Source organism: Ursus arctos, unplaced genomic scaffold (assembly GCF_023065955.2).
Source record: "Ursus arctos isolate Adak ecotype North America unplaced genomic scaffold, UrsArc2.0 scaffold_33, whole genome shotgun sequence".
NCBI classification, from domain to species: domain Eukaryota; kingdom Metazoa; phylum Chordata; class Mammalia; order Carnivora; family Ursidae; genus Ursus; species Ursus arctos.
Window position 1 is genome coordinate 757,115 of NW_026623019.1, and position 19,425 is coordinate 776,539.

Genomic DNA, 19,425 nt, shown 5'->3' on the forward strand with positions numbered 1-19,425 from the left:
TCATTTGAGCAGTCGCAGCACCACTGGCACCCCTGGCCTGACGCAGAGGTCCTGTGTCCGCATGGTTGAAAGGCCCATGCGATCCTCTCGTTTACCTCCGTGTAACACGTGGTTTCCCCCCTTTACGATACAGGGGAGGAAAGTAAGGGTCAGAGAGGGTGACCGGTTTGCCCACCATCACACACTGCTGGAGTTGGGCCGTTGCCCCATGGATTCTGCCCTGGCCCAAGCTGTTTCTCTGATGATCTCTCTTCCCCACAAAGGGACATGAACCCCCGACTCGGGGACATCCTGCAGAAGCTGGCCCCGTTCCTCAAGATGTACGGAGAGTACGTCAAGAACTTTGACCGGGCCGTTGAGCTGGTGAGCACCTGGACCCAGCGCTCGCCAGTGTTCAAAGACATCGTCCAGGGCATCCAGGTAGGGCGGCCAGGCCGGCTGCACGGCACACACTGGGGTCATGCCTGAGCACGGGAAAATTCACCGGAGCAGTAGCACGTGTCCAGCTCTGCTGAATCATTCCGGGACACAAATCCCTGTCATTTCACGGAGGGGACGTGCCTCTGAGAGGGTGTGTGATCTGTGTCCTCACTGTTGTTGGGTGGACTCTGGATCCCAACGCAACTGCGACTCCTGCCTCCCTCTGAGGCCCGCCCCCCCCTCTGCTGGGCAGGCCTCTGGAGACCTGCTCATCCTCCTTCTTTTTTTCTCTCTTCCAGCAAACAGTCCCTTCTCATCTCTTTAGTTTTTTTTTCTTATGAATTTGCTAGCTTTTATACATTAAATACATCTTCTGTGATCTGTCTTATATCTTACAAGTTATTTTCTCCATTGATCTTTTAATTTATAATTTTATTTATGATGTTGTTTGCCAACCAAAATTTTTGTTTTTTTTTTTTAAAGATTTTTATTTATTTATTAGACAACCAGTGAGAGAGGGAACCCAAGCAGGGGGAGTGGGAGAGGAAGAAGCAGGCTCCCAGCGGAGGAGCCTGATGTGGGGCTCGATCCCAGGACTGTGGGATCACGCCCTGAGCCAAAGGCAGACGCTCAATGACTGAGCCACCCAGGTGCCCCAGAATTTTTGGTTTTTAGGTAGCCACATTCACCAGATTTTTTTTTAAAGTGAAGGCTTTTTTTTTTTTTTTCAAGATTTGTTGTCAGAGAGAGAGCACATGCATACACACATGTGCACACATGAGCTGGGAGCGGCAGCAGAAGGAAAAGCACGCTCCTCGCTGAGCAAGGAGCCTGATGTGGGACTCGAAGCCTGGGGCCATGACCTGAGCGAAAGGCGGAGGCTTAACCTACTGGGCCACCCAGGTGTCCCACATTCACCAGTTTTTAAATAATATAATGCATTAAAAGATTTTCGAAGTAATGCTTATGCATTTCCTATCCCGTATCTAGATAACGTTTTCTTCTAACGTTACGGCTTCCTTTGAAAAACTTAGAATTGCTATTCCAGAATAGTTTCCAGATGGATTGTGGTATGAGGTAATAATTCATTTTTCTTTTTGTGAATGGTTAGCCGTTTGTCCCAACATCCTGTGTACCCTGAGCACCATGGTTGAACATCACACGGTCTGTGCACACACACACACACACACACACACGTGCACACATTCCTCTGTAGCTTTCTACATTTTCCCCAGATCCTGCGGCCATCGGGTCACCCATGATTTCCTAGTATGGAGTCCTAAATGCCCCCACGTCCCTCAGCACCCCATCCCTGCCCAGAGAGGACAGTTCCGATCCCAAGTCCTTCCTCCCCCCAGCACCCTCACCCCTGGTCTGGGCCGCCCTGGCTGTGCTGACGGATCACCCCTCCAGCCTCCCAGACTGTGCCTGTGGCCGACCCACAGCCCTGGGTGACCAGAAGGAACTGGGAGCTCGCACTGCCTGCATCTGCAGGGTCTGGCAGCACCACTGGCCCGGACGCCGGGAGGCTGGAGGTGTAGGCAGTGCAGGTGTGGGGGTTGTGCGCTCCTGCTAGGGCACGAGGTGCTCTGTGGTTTTCTCTCCCAGGAAGCACGTGCTCCCCACGGTGTACCCCCCGTGGTCTTAGGAAGTTTCTCACAGGGAGATACTTTGGAATTTCGTGAACTTCTGGTTCCTGGTCACCCCTGATAACTCTCCCCTTCGTGATAGCTGCACACTGGCCCTTCTCTGGCCCTGTTGTATCGAGGGCTCTTGGAGCTCTTTCGAGCTGGAAGTTGTTCTGTGGTGGGCCCTGAGTGGTGCGGGTGGCAGGCGAGGAGAAGCAGGGGGACAGCGTACCCCCCCACCAGCAGGTGCAGGGGGAAGGCAGGAGGGTCTCAACCAAGGAACACGTGCCAGGGCATCTGCAGGAAGAGGAGGCAGGCAGCTAGGGCAGGGGCCCCAGTGGGACAGCACGGAGGTGGCGCAGTAGCCGCCAAAGGGTGGGGAACCCGTGAGCAGTGCTGGGGAGGGTGGGACACAAGTCCTGAGCCTCCACCCCTGCGCTCAGGGTCACACTTATATCAGAGCACCCAGCCACAGTCAGAGCAGCTTCTAGGCAGGGCCGCAGGTCCCCCTGTGTGGGGAGCTCCTGATGTCCAGGGAGGGAAGAGGCCCAGCCTCCAGCACCCGAGCAAGTGAGAGAGTGCGTGAACGTGGGGGGGGGGGGATTACCCATGAGGGAAGGGGACAGTCATCGTGCAAGGACTGGTTTTCTCCCGTGAGGACACGTATAGAAACCAGTGCGGGGGTCTGGGTCCTTGCTCCATTGTTCAGTCTGTCCAAGCCTTGCTTTACCCTGCTGTAATGTGGTCTGCAGTCAGCAGGGTGCCGGCGCCATGGAGGCCAGAAACGGGGTGGCGGGGGGGGGGCATCCACACGTGTGTCTGCAGGTGCCCCACGCTGCCTGTCTCCCCCACAGAAGCAGGAGGTGTGCGGGAACCTGACGCTGCAGCACCACATGCTGGAGCCCGTGCAGAGGGTCCCGCGCTATGAGCTGCTGCTCAAGGACTATCTGAAGAGGCTTCCAGGAGACGCCCCCGACCGGAAGGATGCGGAAAGTGAGCCCAGCAGCCACCAGGGCACAGGGCTCCTGGGCAGTGGGAGCTGGGACCCCTGATAGAAACCCACAGAGAGAGAGGAGAGATAAGAGGCAGGGACAGGGACAGAACGCAGCAGATCGCCAGGTGTCGCGAAGCACATCTCGGGAAGTAATTGCGAGGGGAAAACCGCCCCACCCCCACTTCCGTGTTAGGGGTGGGCCCTGGTTCTGGGGAGGGGGCTGCTAGATGCTGGCAGAGCTCAGGCCCCAAGAAAGGCCTTGTGGGCCTGGGGAGGGGGACAGCATGGGGAGTAGGGTGCCAGCCCCAGCAGACCCCCTTACCAAATGGAGTCTGCAAGGCCCCACCCCTGCCGGGGCCAGGCCTCCTGAGCAGCCCCGGACACCCACAGGGAAGGGTGGGAGCAGGGCGGCCCCCGTGAGGCCAGCAGGCACCCCACAGCCTGACTCGCCTCTTCATCCTGCAGGGTCCTTGGAACTCATCTCCACCGCTGCCAACCACTCCAATGCTGCCATTCGGAAAATGGTGAGCGTGGGGCTCCTGGACGATGCCCGAGGGCCGCACAGCAGGCACACTGCCCGTGGACAGGGGCTCCGTCATGAGGTAGACAGGCCTGCCCGTTACTAGCTCTGTGGCTCCGTCTCAGCCAGCTCCGGCGGCTGTACCAGAATCCCGCAGACGGCTCATGCCACAGCACATCTCGCAGCTAGGTGCCCGCAGCTTCCGTTTCTGGCTTGCGGGCTGCAGCCTCCTCGTGTGTCTGCACGCGGCAGGCAGAGCATGCTCTCTGGTGTCCCGTCAGGGCTGCAACCCTGTCGTGGGGCCCCCACCCCCAAGGTCACCACCTCATCTAAACTTCACCTTCCGAGGGCCCCACCTCCAGACACAGCTCAGAGGTGGAGGAGATGGCATCCCCCTGCTGATGTAACACCTCCCAAGTCTGGGGTCTGTGGATTGGGGAGCTCTCCTGGAGGTCACGCCCTGTGGTGACCCAGTGGCCCTGTCCCTTGTGTGGCCTGCACAGTGCCTCGGCAGAATTTCGAAGTTCTCGCCCAGAATTACAGATCAGGGCTGTTCACAGGAGAATCCAAACTCCTGGCTTTACTGGGAAACCCGGTAAGCTCCACCCCACAGCCTGTGCTCTCATTCGTTCTCTAGGTCACTACAGTCCCCACCCAGTCCTGGTGTCTCCCAGTCCTGAGACCTGTTTATTTTCTTTTTTTTTTTTTAAAGATTTTATTTATTTATTCGACAGAGATAGAGACAGCCAGCGAGAGAGGGAACACAAGCAGGGGGAGTGGGAGAGGAAGAAGCAGGCTCCTAGTGGAGGAGCCTGATATGGGGCTCGATCCCAGAATGCTGGGATCACGCCCTGAGCCGAAGGCAGACGCTTAACCGCTGTGCCACCCAGGCGCCCCTGAGACCTGTTTATTTTCAAATGGGCACTGTTTTTTGAGAGGAAAAAAAAAAAGTGAAATATTTGTTTGACCCCATGTCTCTCCATCGTGAGAAACGAAAGGCAACAGCTTGCTTCAGCACAGCCATTGCTGCGTGCGGTCCAGTCCCATGTCCTCCTTAGCTGCCTGTCCCCAGGTTTGCTCTGGGGCCCCTGGGACAGACCAGCCTGACATCAGGCCCACGGTGGGGTATCCACTGCAACCCAAAGAGGTCACAGTTCGCTCTGAGTCCTTTCCGTCGAATTTCCCTTTCCACCTCCCCACGACTAAATCTGATGGAGGTGAAAGAACTGCTTCTCGGACTCTCTGGTCACGAGCTCACATGGAGCCAGCTTGTGGATGTTTGGGGAAGCCTTTGTGGGTTCCCATCTCTGAGGGGTGTGGACGAGGCCTGAGGCTTCCCCCCAGGGTGGACTCCTTCCCCACCTGTAGCACACCTGTAGCGTTTCTCTCTCCTGGTCTGGTGAGGCCTCTGCCCACCAGGTGTGATGGGTGGGGGGCTCTGGCGTGGGGTCTGGGTCTGACCCCAGGACATGGCCTTAGGGAATGATCAGTGTGTGCTCATGGGAGCCCCTGCACACTCCCACCGGTCCCCACCCCCGTCAGCCTGGACCACTGCCCAGACTTCTCCGAGCCTTCCCAACTGCAGTCTGCCCAGTTTCTGATCCATACTTCTCCAGCTCAGAGCTTTCTATGGGCACCTGTTTGTCGCTCTCTATTCTGAATCCTCTGACCTGTTACTGCCTCCAGGATGCGCACCAGCTGTCCTACATGTACACCCGGTCCCCCAGTACACGGCGGGTGCATGCCCCCCAGTTCAGGCTAGGTGCACACCTGGCCCCCCAGGACACACAAGGCCCTTCGGCCCTGCCCTGCCTGCTTCTGCTCACTCTCCATGCTCACTCCCCTTTCACCCCCACACGCACGTCTGGACCAGAGACCAGAAGGGCTAGCCAAACCAGCCTGCTTCCAGGCTATGTAGGCTGAGATTGGCCAGGTGTGAGGGAAGCAGCTGCTGTGGCATGGCCGGTCCAGGGTCTGTGTCCCTGAGATGATGTGACTGCAGGCCCAGCTCTGCCTTTGGCAGCATTCGTTCCTTGGGTCCCAGCTGCAGCCCCGTGTGCTGGCAGCGACCGGTCAGGGCCCATGGCCTCTGGGCTCAGAGCTGGGTCCACAGGCTACCACCCCTTTCCTATCACACCCAGGGGCCTTGGTTGGCCACTGACCACCCAGTCGGTCTTGAGGCCAGAGGGAGAGGACCTGCAGACTTGCAGAGGTCTGGTCATGAGGGCGCTGGGCCGCATGGTCTGAGTGTGGAACAGGAAACCAGGCAAGCTCACCACAGGCAGGGATGATGGTCCAGGGCGAGAGCCCCAGCACCTGAAATACCTCCTCTGACCATAAGAAGGGCCGTCCTGGTTCTTTAGCAGAAACACCTCCAGCAGCTCACTGGACTTGTCCATGCCTCAGTTTCCTGGTCAGTAAATTGGGAATAAAACGGCCCCTACCTCCCGAGTCGGTGCTGGAATTAAACGAGCTGATGCCCACGTTGTGTATGGGCACAGCCTGGCCCGCAGCAGTGGTGGTAGCCGTTCTCTGCGGGCGAACCTGGGTCCATGCTTCAGTGCCCAGCCTGAGCGTCACCCCGCGTTTTCCCGCCCATCCCACTGTCAGCAGGCCGTGAGCTCGTCCTGGTTGCGATTCCGGGCCACGCTTGCAGGCGGGGGCTCCCCTCACCCCCGGTCCCCACCTCGGCCGCCGCGGGCCTGAGCCCTGTGTCTCTCATAGGAGAAAATGCACAAGCTCCTGGAGGTGTACGAGCGACTGGGCGGGGAGGAGGACATCGTCAACCCCGCCAACGAGCTGATCAAGGAGGGCCCCATCCAGAAGCTGTCGGCCAAGAACGGCACTGCGCAGGACCGCCACCTCTTCCTGGTCAGGCCCCGCCCCAGGGCCCCTCCCCTCGCTGCCACAGCCCCGCCCCGGCCCTGCTCGCCACGCCCCCACCGCAGAGCTCCGCCCTACCCTGCCTGCCACGCCCTTCACCAGAGCCACGCCCCGGCCCTCGCCCCATTCCTTCACGGAGCCACGCCCAGGCTTGCCAGCCACACCCCTTCACCAGAGCCACGCCCCGGCCCTCGCCCCATTCCTTCACGGAGCCACGCCCAGGCTTGCCAGCCACACCCCTTCACCAGAGCCACGCCCCGGCCCTCGCCCCATTCCTTCACGGAGCCACGCCCAGGCTTGCCAGCCACACCCCTTCATCATGCAGCACGCCCTGCCCAGCCCTGCCCCAGAGCCACGCCTGGCCTCCTCTCTGTGGGGCGTCCTTTGCGGGGGTGCAGGCACCCCTCACCCTGCACTTGTCCCGATTGCAGTTCAATAGCATGATCCTTTACTGTGTGCCCAAACTGCGGCTCATGGGCCAGAAGTTCAGTGTCCGGGAGAAGATGGACATTTCGGGCCTCCAGGTGGGTGAGCCCTTCCCTCTCACATGCTCCCCTGGCAGGGCACGCGACAGGGTGGGGACGCTGAGCTCTGGCTGCTGGAGGGTCACCCCTGTGCCCTTGGTCTGCCACCCACTTTTCGATCTTTGGCTCTGTGACCCACCTGTGGCCCGAGCATTTCTGAGGGCCACTCGGCCTGGCATTGTGCGTGGTTGAGCAGGACCCCGTCCCTCTACTTGGCCTCCGTGCCCGGGCGCTTCTGCCCTGTGCCTGCAGGACGAAGGACAGCACCAGAGTCCGGGCCAGCCTCTTTCCCTGTGAGGTTGGTGCTCAGAGCCCTATTTACAGACCCGAAAGCGAAGCTTGGGGTGAAAGTGGACAGGGGGCCCTCCCTGCCTCATCCCTGGTCCCCTGGTCGCTGCTCTCTCCTCTCCTGAGCCGTCTTGGGGTCCAGATGAGGTTCTGCAGGCCCAGGGTCCGGACGACGTGTTGTCCTTGCCGTCCCTTGTCTCCTGAGCCTCTCCCTGTCTCCAGCACAGGGGCCACAGGAGCTGCAATCTGCCCCCTCTCCTGTGGGAGGGCTTTCACTTAACCACCACTCCACAAGTACTAAGTCAAGTACTTAAACTGTTTTAAAATGTGAAGGTTTGCCTTAGTGATACAAGAAAAATTACTTCTTACTTCGAAATTCCTTGAGCCTCAGCTTAACAAACAGCATTACAAGTAAAAGCTACGGAAGAAAACGTTTTTTCTCGTTGTTAGAAGAAATCATTCTCGTGGGTGTTTTTATGTAAGAAATCGGTGGTGGATGGGTAACTAGACGTGTCAACACAGACGCTCTCGACTTTGGGGCATTTGGGAAATTCCTGCTATGAGGCCCGATCCCAGATTCTGGGTGGGCCCACATCTCCCTATGGCCCGGCTGTGGTGCTGACAGTGGGGGGCCTGAGGGCCACATCCAGCCAAGTGTCTTGGGGTGGGGTGTCAGGGATGAGGGGTGGCTGGTGGATCAGAGACCCCTGCAGAGTGGTACAGAGCCTCGTGGCCCTTTTAAGACTCCCGTTCCCCTCTCAGAGGCCTTCAGGTGCCGCCACAGTGGCAGAGCTTCCCCTACTCTGGGGCTGGTGGCCGACTTGCCAGGACGTCCTGAACGTGGGAGGGTTTGGCCGGCACCGTTCCAAGCGCAGGGGATGAGAGGTCCTAGCCCTCCTTCATGGACCAGCCTCCCCGGTTTCCCGCCCTTTGGGTCACCTGTGCCCCCTCCTCAAGGAAGACCGTGTCTGAGAGCACGAGGCTGCCGCTCAGGGCCCGCTAAGCGCCCGGTTGTTTGTTTTGTTCTTGGCCCCTGTGCGTCTAGGTGCAGGATATCATCAAGCCAAACGCAGCACACACGTTCATCATAATGGGAAGGAAACGGTCCCTGGAGCTGCAGACTCGGTACGATGGCTGTCCCAGCATCTGCTGCGACCTGACGTTTTAGCTGAGGCTTCCTTTTCTAAACAGGATAACCTCATGGTGTGCTGTTTTTGGTTCATTTTACTCATTATTTGTATTTTAAAACAGAACAGTTCTAAAGGGAAGTTGATGAAAATTGAGCCTCTGCCTTCCTCTTCCCCCGACCAGCAGACATTCTTACCCACCTCTGAGGTGTCCTTCCCGAACTTCTGCGTACACAAACATGTCCCGAGTTTTAGAATTACACACAGCTGTTTACCATATAGTCCATTCTTTTTCTTGCTTTTTTCACTTAATTTGCTAGAAATCATCCCGTATCTGAGCCCCGTTTCCGGAAGCAGCGTAATTCTCCATCACAATCACCGACCAGGCACCCAGGCTCCTTCCGGGTTGCTGTGGCAAAAGGTGCTGCAAGCAGCGTCCTTACCCGCATTTTGTGCGTATTCGTCCTTCCGTCTGCCGGGATGTTTCCTGAAGTAGAACCGTCGGTCAAAGGGTAGCACATCTGCTCTAGGTTTTAGGGGCCATTGTCACCCCACCCCCCCGCGATTGGTGCCAGGCTTGTGCTCTCACTGGGGGAGTGTGTGGGAGAGCCTCTCATTTCCACCAGCAATGTGAGATCTTTGTAATGACTTGTTGTGGTCCAGGGCGGTGAGGTGTTGATTTGCATCCACCGCAGAGGGGTCTGCAGACCACCCCTGACCACACCTGACTATACATGACCCTGTCTAGCCACATCTGACCACCTGACCACACCTGGACACACACCTGCCCAGTGTACCAGCGCACTCAAGGATGGTCTTCCAGGCCTTGAGCTGCCCTTGGAGGCTGTGAGCAGCTCAGGCATGTGCCCCAGGACTGAGAGGAGCCTGGGGGTTAATGAAGTGTTTAAGATCGGGTTAATAAGATACCGTGTTTGTTATTATAGGACGGAAGAGGAGAAAAAAGAATGGATTCAGGTGAGGCTCCTAGAATTGTAAAGTATTCAGATGACCAAATTCCTGTGCAGTGTGGACATTTCATGCTGGAGCAAGGGATGGAGCGGCCCTGTGACTCCCCAGGCATTGCTCACCCGTCTGTCTGTCTGGAAGTGATGAAGTACCCTCACTAAGTACCTTCAGACGCCACCAGCCTTTTAATCCGTTCAGTTGTTTCGCACCGCAGTAAATAAGCCAACGCCAAGGGCTGGAGCTGGGCAAGCAGGGAGGGCCCTCACCCCGGGGGTGGATCTGTGCTGTCTGGGGGGCCCAAGGGGACCATCACCCTCTCCCCACTGCCAGCCAGCAGGAGCGGCGGGTTCCATGGGACGAGCAGTTGGACTTAGAGAGTGGGGCCTATGCTTCCAGAAGCAGCCAGGCAGGGACATGGTCAGTGTCCTGGGGCAGCCAGAGCAGACTTGGGACCAGCTACAGGGGACAGAGACCATAGCCTGCGAGGGGAAAGGTCAGAGCAGAGGCTGAGGCAAGGAGCCTGACACAGCGCTAACTGGGAAGGCCCCATGACTTCCTGAATTCATAGAATAGAAACCTGGGCAACGAGAGAAAAAGGAAATTCAAACAGACATGAGGGGCACATGCCAATGCAGGAAACGGAGCCGTGTCCAAAAATCCACGTAGTGTGTCCGGGAAGCATCCACGGCAGCCTGGAACACTGGCATTGCACCCAGCCGCATGTGGGTTGGGCCTGGACCTGTGTCCGGTCGGTTGGGGACATTTGGGAACCCAGATGGGGACAGAGTTGCACAATCCCTGCCTTCCAGGACGAGCTTGCTGAGGGCCCTTGTTCTCTGTGGTTTTTGTCTCAGGTCATCGAGGCCACCATCGAGAGGCACAAGCAGAACAGCCAGACCTTCAAGGCTTTCAGTGGTTCCTTTGGTCACGAGGAGGACCCCTCCCTCGCTCCAGATTCCCCTGTGAGCACCAGCACCCTAGGGGCGAGGGAGGGACCTGGAGGGGATATGCTCCAGCTCCCTTGTGGAAGGGCTGGCATCTCAGAGGGAAGCTGGTCCCTGCACTCTCCCTGTGTCAAGGACCAGGAGCTGGGAGGTGGGCAGAGCTCACTGCCTGTCCTTTGCTGAGCACCAACATGGGGGGCCAAGCCTCACAAGGTGAAGGCAGGAGGAATGGACCTGCATGAGGCTGCATGTAAGGTGGGGCTGTGATCTTATCAGCAGGGGCAGCTCACTTGTCCCCATACAGAGCCACCCCGGGGGCCAAGGGGAGCCAGGAGGCAGGTCCCTGCCCAGGGCCGGGGAGTGGGGAGTCAGCTGCAGCTGCCCATTGGGGGGCCCCGGGCCGCAGCCCTCTCCTGTGGGTACAACCGCTCATGCCTCCAGAGTAAGGGTTCCTCACTCCCACCTCCCACCAGAGGCACTCTTAAAACCAGGTATGCCCAGCCTAGCCCAGCCCAGAGCCCCATGGCCCCAGCGCCAGGCCTGGCTGGCCCTCCCCACGGCCTTATCGACCCCTTAATGTTTGCATCAGATCTACTCTATTTTTTTGCTTTCTGAACATCTCTTAGAAGAGAACTTTGCATCCCTCCCAGGCTGCTTTGAACAGAGGCGTCGTGGACTCAGAACCATTTCTGTGGTCAAAGTGGTGCCCGAGGAGCAGGCTTCCCCCTCCCTAAAAGGCCTGAGGATGGAGCTAGAACCCAGGACCGCTTCCTGAGGCTGGCACGATGTCGCTGGGGGCGGGGGGGCTGCAGGCCTCCGGGGGTGTCCCACACTGTGCCAGGGAGGAGCACGTCCCCAGACTTCTAGCAAACACAGGCCCCGATGGCCTTTCTCTTGACTCTGCGGTCAGACGGAGGGCTGGAGGTGCTGTCGGCGGTCAGTGCTGCACTGGATGCCCATGTGTGGCCCGGGACGCCCCCTCATGCTGGCTGTTTCTGTTCCCTCCAGGTGGTGAGCGCCAGCTCCGAGGAGCCTGCGGTGGCAGCCGGTGGAGGAGGGGGTACTGCAGGGGTGAGTGATCCCCCAGCTTCAGCAGGGGCAGGCGGCAGAGGGTGAGGTCAGACCAGGGAGCCCTCCGGGGTGAGGTCTGGGGTGAGCCAACCCCATGTACCCTGAGTGCCCACAGTGATAGGCTCCGGCCCGGTTGGGAGGGGGCTGGGGGCATCTGCTGGGACCCACGCATCTGTTAGGTCAGTTGGGTGGACGTCACACAGCTGTGTTCTTTACCTCGTGTGGAAAGTACATGGTTAAAATGACTCAAGGTGGTACCTGATCCTTAGGCAGCTCAGCCATCTGGAGAGGAAAGGTCATCCCCCTGGTCCTGGGGGTCGGGAGGACAGGCAGGGGCACTCTCAGGGAAGGCTTCTCAGAGGCGGTGTCTGACCCATCTCTTGGGCCCATGAGGATGGAGGGAGGTCCTTCCTACAGGCCCAGGAAGGCAGTGGTGCCCCAGACCCCCCATCCACGCCTGCTCACCTTCTCTCCACCTGGGCCAGTGCAGGTGGGGGGGGGTGAGCAGCCTGTGTCCTGTCCCCCCCACCAGGGGCAGGCCGTGGATGTGCTGGAGCCCCTCCTCTTTGTCAGTTGTGTGGGGGATTCGTTAGGAGGGTGAGTGTGTGTGCCTGGCCCATCATGAGCGTCCAGTACAGGGGAGCTTGGTTACTGACCCCTGGCCCACTGGTCGTGAGGCCTGCTGACAGTTGTGCCCCGAGACACCAGGGGAGTGTGGCTCCTGCAAGCTGCCAGGTGACGCTCCTGGACAAGTTGGTGGGGAAGGGCTGGAGGCCCACACTGGGGCTGTCTGCCCGAGCCCCAGCCTGAGCCCTAGACAGGGGTTTGCTCCTGAGTCCCCCATTCACTCCAACCTGCCAGCCTCTCCCTTCCTCTCCCACACTCTCACCTCCCAGGCCCCATCCCCTGGCTGGTGCTGCCCCTCGGACAGCCTAGAACTGCTAATGAGTCTCCTGAATTCCATACTGAGGCCCAGAGCTCCCCCGGTGAGGTGGTGCAGGCCTTGTGGGTTGGTCGTTGTGCTGGGCGGCCCCACTTTAGAGAGAGGCTTGATGGACAGGCCTGGTCTCTGCTCCAAACCCTGCGTTGGGGAGGGGGCACCAGAAGTGGCTTTCCAGGGGCGGCCATCATCTCCTTTGCCACAGGGAGCAGGGTTTGGCATGAGCTGAATTTTTAGTAAGCATACGTTCGTCTCCCACCTTGGCCCATGCTGGGAGGCCCGGGACAGGAGCACCCAGATGCTGCAGTGCCCCACTCCTTACAAGAGCAGAACCTGGGCCCCCAACCCGTGTCCTTGGGCTACCGGCTGTTGGGAATACCTTGAGAAGCTTTGGGCCCCAGGGAAGGATGGAGCATTTGGGGGACATGATGGGTGTAGGGGCCAAAGGACAGGAGGAACCCCCTTTTTCAGGCAGTGAAGCTCCCTCTTGGCGCTGGCTACAGAATGTGGTCCCCAGTAGTGTCATTGAGGCAAGCAGCATGGAAGCGGCATGGGCAGTGGGGGAGGGATGGTCTTGTTACAGCCCATGAACCCCCTGAGGTGCTTCCTCACCCTCCTGGCCCGCCCTTCTCTCTCTCCACCCTGCCCCAGGGCCTTTGCACCTGCCCAGAACCCACAACACACAAACACAGTAACAGACAGTGGCCCGGTGCTTTTCTCCCCTTGTGTGCTATGAGCGGAGATGTTGGTAGACCTGGGGCAGCTCACTGTGGGCGAAGGTCTGGCCATAAGGGCTTGACCGTGACCTGCTCGGTGTGCATTTGTGGAAGGTGCTCCAAAATGAGTTTTCATTCTGACCCCAAAAGAGTGATTCTTGCTGGCTGCAGATTTAAGCTTTTTGTTAGCACACTTAGAGAGGAAGGTAGCCTCCCACGTGTCTGCTGGTGTCGTTCCCTGAGCCCTGGTGTCCTCAGACACACGGTTCCGCAAGCACCCCTTTCCTAAGAGGAGCTCGGCCCAGGCCAGGAAGTTTTGCAAGGTGGCTGAAGCCTTCTGTGCTCTGCAGAACTCGTGTAGCTCTCACGGATTGCTTCCCAGGGCTCAGACCTGTGGGGGGACACGTGCACCCCTCCAAGGTGCCGAGCCAGGCCCTGCCCCCACCACCTGGCCACCACCTGAGGGGGCACAAAGGTAGCGCTGCCCTTCCACCGTGAGCCCACCCTCTGGGGCTCCAGACAGAGCTGCCCAGAAGGAGCAGAGGGGCTGGGCAGGGCTTGTGTCCACAACCTGCAGGACCTAGGGGCAACTGGGAGGTGCTGTCAGAGCCTGGTTTCAAGCCACCTTTGGGGCATGATTCTTACCTGAATGTTCTTCCTACGTCTGTGCTGTGGAACCGAAATCACCCGAGTGAATCAGAGCCCCCCGCCCTGGGCAGAGGCCTCTCCTGCTCCCGTGTTGGCTGGGTGCTTTGGGTGTAGACCCGCAGATGCCACGGTTCTACCTGCCTGAGGACGCGGCCCAGGCTGTCGATGTTCCAGCACCCAGACAGAGCACCCCTGAGCACCCCTCTCCTGTGTGCGTCTGATGACCCATCCAGAAAGAGAGTGTGAGGAGCCAGGAAGACCGGGCCCACGCTGTGCAGGTGGGCTCCTGACCTGTGTGTTGGGAGCTTGCACGGCCCGGGCTGGAGCAGCATCCCAAGTGGGCACGCTGGGCTATGGTCCACAGCACCGGGGGAGCTGGTGCGGGGCTGTCCCTCAGCCCACACCCCGAGCCGCCCTGCACAGCAGAAGCTGCAGAAGCTGCCCTCTGTCCCGCTGGCCTGTGCGATGCTGATCTTGGCCTCATACCCCAGCCCCACCGCAGCCGCCGCCTCCAACCCTCATGGGCCAGCCCTCTCCTCCGGCCCTTGTCCTGCCTCTGTTCCCCCAGGATGCCCCCATGGCCTCCTGGCATCAGTGATTCGTGGCTCTGCCCTTGGGCCCAGCCACCCTGCTGTCGACCACTCCCACCTCCGGGCCCTTGGCGTCCTCACCCGGAAGACAGGGACTGTGGGGCCACCCTGAGGGGTGGTGGAGGGTAGGGTGGGGGGCTGCTGGGCCATGGCAGACCTCGGGGATGGCCATGTTCCCCTCGTCTCTCCTTCCCTGCGCCCAGGCCCCAGGTGGCTCCCTCCCCTGTGTCTGGCCCTGAGCAGTGCTGAGACGGTCTCCAGGAGAGGAGTGCCGAGTGGGGTGGAGAGAAGTGGGAACATAAGGCGAAATTGGCTAAGTCAGCCAGGATCCACGTGCTATGATGGGCTTCAGGAGCCGTTGCTAACCCCACTGTACAGATGGAGATGCTGAGGCTCAGAGAGGAGACCATCCGTGGTCTCATGGCTGATGAGGGGCAGGGCAGGGCCTGGGGGCTGTCCCCCTCCTTGTACGACTCCTCCCCTGATGGGGAAACGGAGGCTCGGCTGGCGACCCCGCTGAGCCCCCGCCGAAGCCTCGTGCTGTACCTGCTCCCACCTGCCCCCTGCTCATGTGAAAGCCCTCACCTCCGTGGTGCTGGGGTCCTGGACACAAGTGGTGTCACGGGCAGGGGGCTGGGAGCAGGGCACGCAGGCCCCCCACCTAGCTCCCGTACTGCTGTCCTTGGTGCGGCTGGGTGCAGCTAGTGGGCAGGGGTCAGGTCTGCTTTCTACTTGTTTACCGTGTTTCTTCCTCTTTGACAAGACATTCTTGGTGACCAACCCGCTAGAAAGTTACCCTGGCTGCAAAAGGCCAGTAGGAGCCTCTGGGCCTGCTTCCCCCCAGTCTCGTCTCTCCACTCATTGATCCCCTTTGTGGCAGAAATTCGGCCCTCTGCCGTGGGCCGCTCTGCAGTTGGGTCCTTCTCCCTCAGCGGCACCAGGGGCAGCTTCAAACCTCGTCCCTCCTTGTGGCCTCGACTCCTCCTGGCATGCAGGGGGCTGCTCCCTTCGTCTGGGACCTCATCAGAGTTTTGTTTGACAAAGAGGGAAACAAGTGCTTGTTTGTAAAGATTAAGGAGGAAAGTGGAGCCCTGCCCTCGCCCTCCCAGCCCACCCCTCTCTCTGCAGGGGTCTGAGGTTCCCGCAGATCTGGCCCCGCTCCCTGAAACGCATTGATGGTGTTGTCGTGACTTGTCCTAAAGCTTGTTGAAGCTCTGTGAACACAAACCACATTGTGTTTCCTGACTTCCTGTTGTTCCCCTTGTCAACTCCTGGGTGGGAGGACCAGACAGCCTGGCGGAGGTGGAGGGGAGCACAGCCCCAACCCACCCCTCCAGTGCTCACGGGGGCCCAGGGCAGCCCCTGAGCCTCAGGGCCACGGAGCGGGCCACACCAGGCATGGACGCCCCCGCCCCGCCCGGGCCGCTGGGGCAGACCGTTTGCCCAGCGTGGGCTTTGGTCACTGTCTCTGCAGACCCACCAGGTTGTCACTGGCCTCCATGTCAGCCGGGTCGGTCCAGGCAGAGTTCCAGACCCACTTAGACCCTCCACATGCGTGATGGTGACCGCAGGGCAGCCTGGGGAGCAGGGCTGGGCCAGGGCTGAGGCGACGACGCCCCAGCTTCATTCCCTTCTGCGTGTTGCTCTGTGCAAGCCCTGCCCGCGTGCTCACCGAGCTGCCCCTGCACACTTGCCTCCCGTAGCTCGAGCCCAGGAGAGGGTCCGCTAAGACCAGGCGCGACAAGGAGAAGCAGGGCTGCACAAGCTGTGGTGAGACCTTCAACTCCATCACCAAGAGGAAGCACCGGTGCAAGCTGTGTGGGGCGGTGAGTGTGCGCGGGCACAGCTCCGCACGGCGTCCCCTCTAGCACGAGCTAGGGCTGGCGCCCCGGAGCAGACAGGTGACATCCCGTCGGACGTCAACGCTAATCTCCTTTCTCTGGTCAGCTCCGGTGTCTGACCAACACTGTTGTGGGTGAGAAAGTGCCAGGTTTGGAAGCACAGAGCTCAGCGCTGGGTGCCTGGGAGGAAGGGGGTGAGAGTGACCTCCTGCCCTGTGAGCAGGCGGTGGGGACGGGGAGGTGCGGGTGCAGTCGTGGGGGGGCTCCCTCCTGCCGCTTGGATCCAGGTGCTCCAAGGGTGCTGAAGGTTGGGTGGGCCTGTGAGATGTGGGGCCACCTGCAGGAGGCACACCAAGTGGCCACCATCTCCATTTCTCCTCACAGGGCCCCCAAAACCCTTTCTCTTGAGGATGGGCTTCTGAAGTTGATAGTATTGAAAGGGAAGGTTATTCCTGGTAAAACGACTGTTGTTGATTCAAGTATCTCGGTTAAGTTATTAAAATGAAATGTATGTTAGCAGGTGGGTCTTAGCACAGAGCTCCTTAGAACTGGTGTTCCAGGGGCCCCAGCGAGTGTGCTGGGCGTGGTGTGCATTGTCACGCCCTTGCATGAAACCTTGGACCACTGGGGGAAGGAGGGGTAGATGGATGAGTCCTCAAATGAATGGACAGGTGGGTGATGGATGGGTGTGTGAGTAGTGGATGGATGGATGGACGGACGGACGGACGGGTGGATGGATGGACGGACAGACGGACGGGTGGATGGATGGACATACAGACAGAGGGTGGATAGGTAAGTGGATAGATGAATGGATGGGTGGATGCATGGTGAGTGGCTAGATGCGATGATGGATGGATGGTGGTGAATAGACGATGGACAGATGGTGGATGGATGGGTGGGTCATCATCCATCCACCCACTCACTAATCCAACCATCCATAGAAATAGAAATCCAGTAGAAGTCATGGAAATTGCTAAATCGTAGGGTAACTCTATTTTCAGGGTTTTTGGGAATGGATACCTGTTTTCCACAGCAGCTCTCCCATCTTGCATTCACAGAAACAATGCACAAGGGGTCGGTTCCTCCACGTCCCGCCGACATCCTCACCAGTGCTCGTTGTCTGTGTTTTGGGTACTAGCCATGCTGACAGGTGTGAGGCGATATCTGATACCTCTTTGTGGCTTCGGTTCGCATTTCCCTGATGATTAGTGATCTTGAGCATCTTCCCATGTGCTTGCTGCCTCCTCCCAGTCTTCCTTCCATGCACACAGGCTCCAGGACCCTCCAGGGGAGGAGGCAAGTCCCGGATGGCCAGCGGGGCCAGCGTTGGGGTCCCTGCCCTCTGACCAGGCTCCTGAGGAGAAGCCCTTCCCCTCCACATGCTGTGTCCCTCCTGGCCCTGCGGCCCCTCCAGCCCCTTCCCGGGCAGTCTTCTGTCCCTGGGAGGCAGGGTCACTGGTGCCGTCTGCCTTGCAGGTCATCTGTGGGAAGTGCTCCGAGTTCAAGGCTGAGAATGGCAGGCAGAGCCGCGTCTGCCGAGAGTGTTTCTTGACGCAGCAGGCGGTGCCCGAGAGCCCCAGCTCCGAGGCGGCCCCCGAGGAGCCCAAGCACAGCACCGAGGTAGGCAGGCCGGACGCTGGGAACCTCCCGACGGGAGCCGGTGTCCCTGGCAGCCTCTGCAGCCCGTGCTCAGAGCTGTAGGCGTCCCTCGTGCGAGGACAGGTGTGTGTGTGTGTGTGTGTGTGTGTGTGTGCACGTGGTACACGTGTTCGTGGTGCAGGCTTGTGTTCAACGGAGATACACACACTCCTTCCCTGTGAGCCACACCCTGGTTCCGGCTCTTCCATTTTTCCCTGTTTTTTCTTTATTTCTAGCCTGGCGCCACTCATAGTCTCAGTCCCCTAGAGGAGTCCAGCCCGATACCCCCGGCCCTTGTGGTGACCCTGGGGTGGGTCAGGTTGGCCCAAGCCCTTATCCAGCATGTTCCCAGGAGGCAAGGCCTGCCCTCCCCCCCGAGATGAGGGTGACACGTGCAGCGAGGCTGCCCCTGACCCACCCTTTGTGTCTCCAGAAGCCGGCGGCTGTGGACCCCCAGCCCAGCCTGGTCTGCAGCTACCTGCAGGTGTCGGACAGCGGTGCGGCCTGGAGCGAGGTGTGGGCCGCCATCCCGGCATCAGACCCCCTGGAGCTGGTGCTGCACCGGCAGGGAGAAAGCCAGGTGCGTACCCCACCTGCCCCCCCCCCCCAGTTGTGCTAGGGGTGTGCTCTGATTCTCACAGCCCAGAGTCCGAGGCCCACAGTGCCCAGAGGGGCCTGGGCCACACTGCCTGGTGGGCCACACTGCCTGGGACGAACCCTGCTCTGGTTCCTATGATCCCGGGCCTCGGTTTCCCTGGCTGCTCAGAGTCACCCCTCTGCTGCCTTCCCATGGGAAAGACTGTTCCGTGGTGCCAGGACTGCAGAGGCCGGGGTGCTGACCCAGCTCTCGTTTGCTGCAGGACGGCTGGCCGCCACGCACCATCCCCCTCTCTGGTTGCACGGTGAGCGTGTTGGACCCCACGGAGAGGCCAGACACCAGGCACGTGTGGCGGCTACAGCAGGCCCAGCAGTCCTTGTACCTGAGTACCCTGTCAGCGGACCTGCGGCAGCAGTGGTTGGAGGCCCTGAGCATGGCTGCCCGTGGGGACTCAGGCCTGGCAGCCCCATGAGCTAAGCCTCAGCCAGGTGTCCTGGCCCTGCAGCCACCCCAGCAGGGCCTGTGCCCACCTGGGAGGTGGTGTCAGAGGCTGTTACTGGCTTGCAGGGCTCCCAGACTGCTGGGGGCGGACAAGCCACGGGGCACTTCACCCTGGAGGGACCTTCCTGAGGTGGAGGAAACAGGCCCACACACCCAGCATGTGTCCATGAAGAGGCCCGGCAGCGTGGCCTGGAGCGGGGGTGCAGGTGGACTGTCTGTTGCAGGACACTCAGCTCCGGAAGGCAGAAGGAGCTCCTGGGGTTGCCCGGGGACCCCCGATGGAGGTCTGCAGGCATGCTTTCCCTTCCCGTCGCCCCGCCCCACACCGTCTGTACCGCGTGAGCTGAACTGTGACTGGCCCCGGACTCCACCTCCCTTTACCGGTTCCTGACCCCGCAGCCCGCCTCCCCGTTTGGTGGGGCCAGTGGTCGCCGGGGGTATCCCCGTGGGACCTCCCTGAGAAACTCCACAGAGGCTAACAGAAGCCTGCCTCTGCATCACGTGGGGACCGAGATTTGTGCCTGTCTCCCCTGGCCAGCAGCAGGCAGTGCTGGTCTGTGAAAATAAATGCTGGCAGCCAGCAATTGG

At 59.9% G+C, this 19,425-nt stretch overlaps 1 protein-coding gene across 2 annotated transcripts in view; it reads left to right on the top strand.

Moving 5' to 3' along the window:
* FGD3 (FYVE, RhoGEF and PH domain containing 3) overlaps positions 1-19,425 on the top strand; it is a 49,700-nt gene extending 30,275 nt beyond the window's left edge. For both annotated transcript variants that reach the window (XM_057305657.1, XM_026519138.4), the window contains exons 6-18: positions 264-420; positions 2,903-3,041; positions 3,508-3,566; positions 6,287-6,433; positions 6,877-6,969; positions 8,303-8,382; positions 9,329-9,359; positions 10,205-10,312; positions 11,303-11,365; positions 15,963-16,085; positions 17,577-17,720; positions 18,172-18,318; positions 18,599-19,425. In XM_057305657.1, the coding sequence (XP_057161640.1) occupies positions 264-420; positions 2,903-3,041; positions 3,508-3,566; positions 6,287-6,433; positions 6,877-6,969; positions 8,303-8,382; positions 9,329-9,359; positions 10,205-10,312; positions 11,303-11,365; positions 15,963-16,085; positions 17,577-17,720; positions 18,172-18,318; positions 18,599-18,808 (1,501 nt within the window). In that variant the 3' untranslated portion in view covers positions 18,809-19,425. The remainder of the gene's footprint in view (positions 1-263; positions 421-2,902; positions 3,042-3,507; positions 3,567-6,286; positions 6,434-6,876; positions 6,970-8,302; positions 8,383-9,328; positions 9,360-10,204; positions 10,313-11,302; positions 11,366-15,962; positions 16,086-17,576; positions 17,721-18,171; positions 18,319-18,598) is intronic.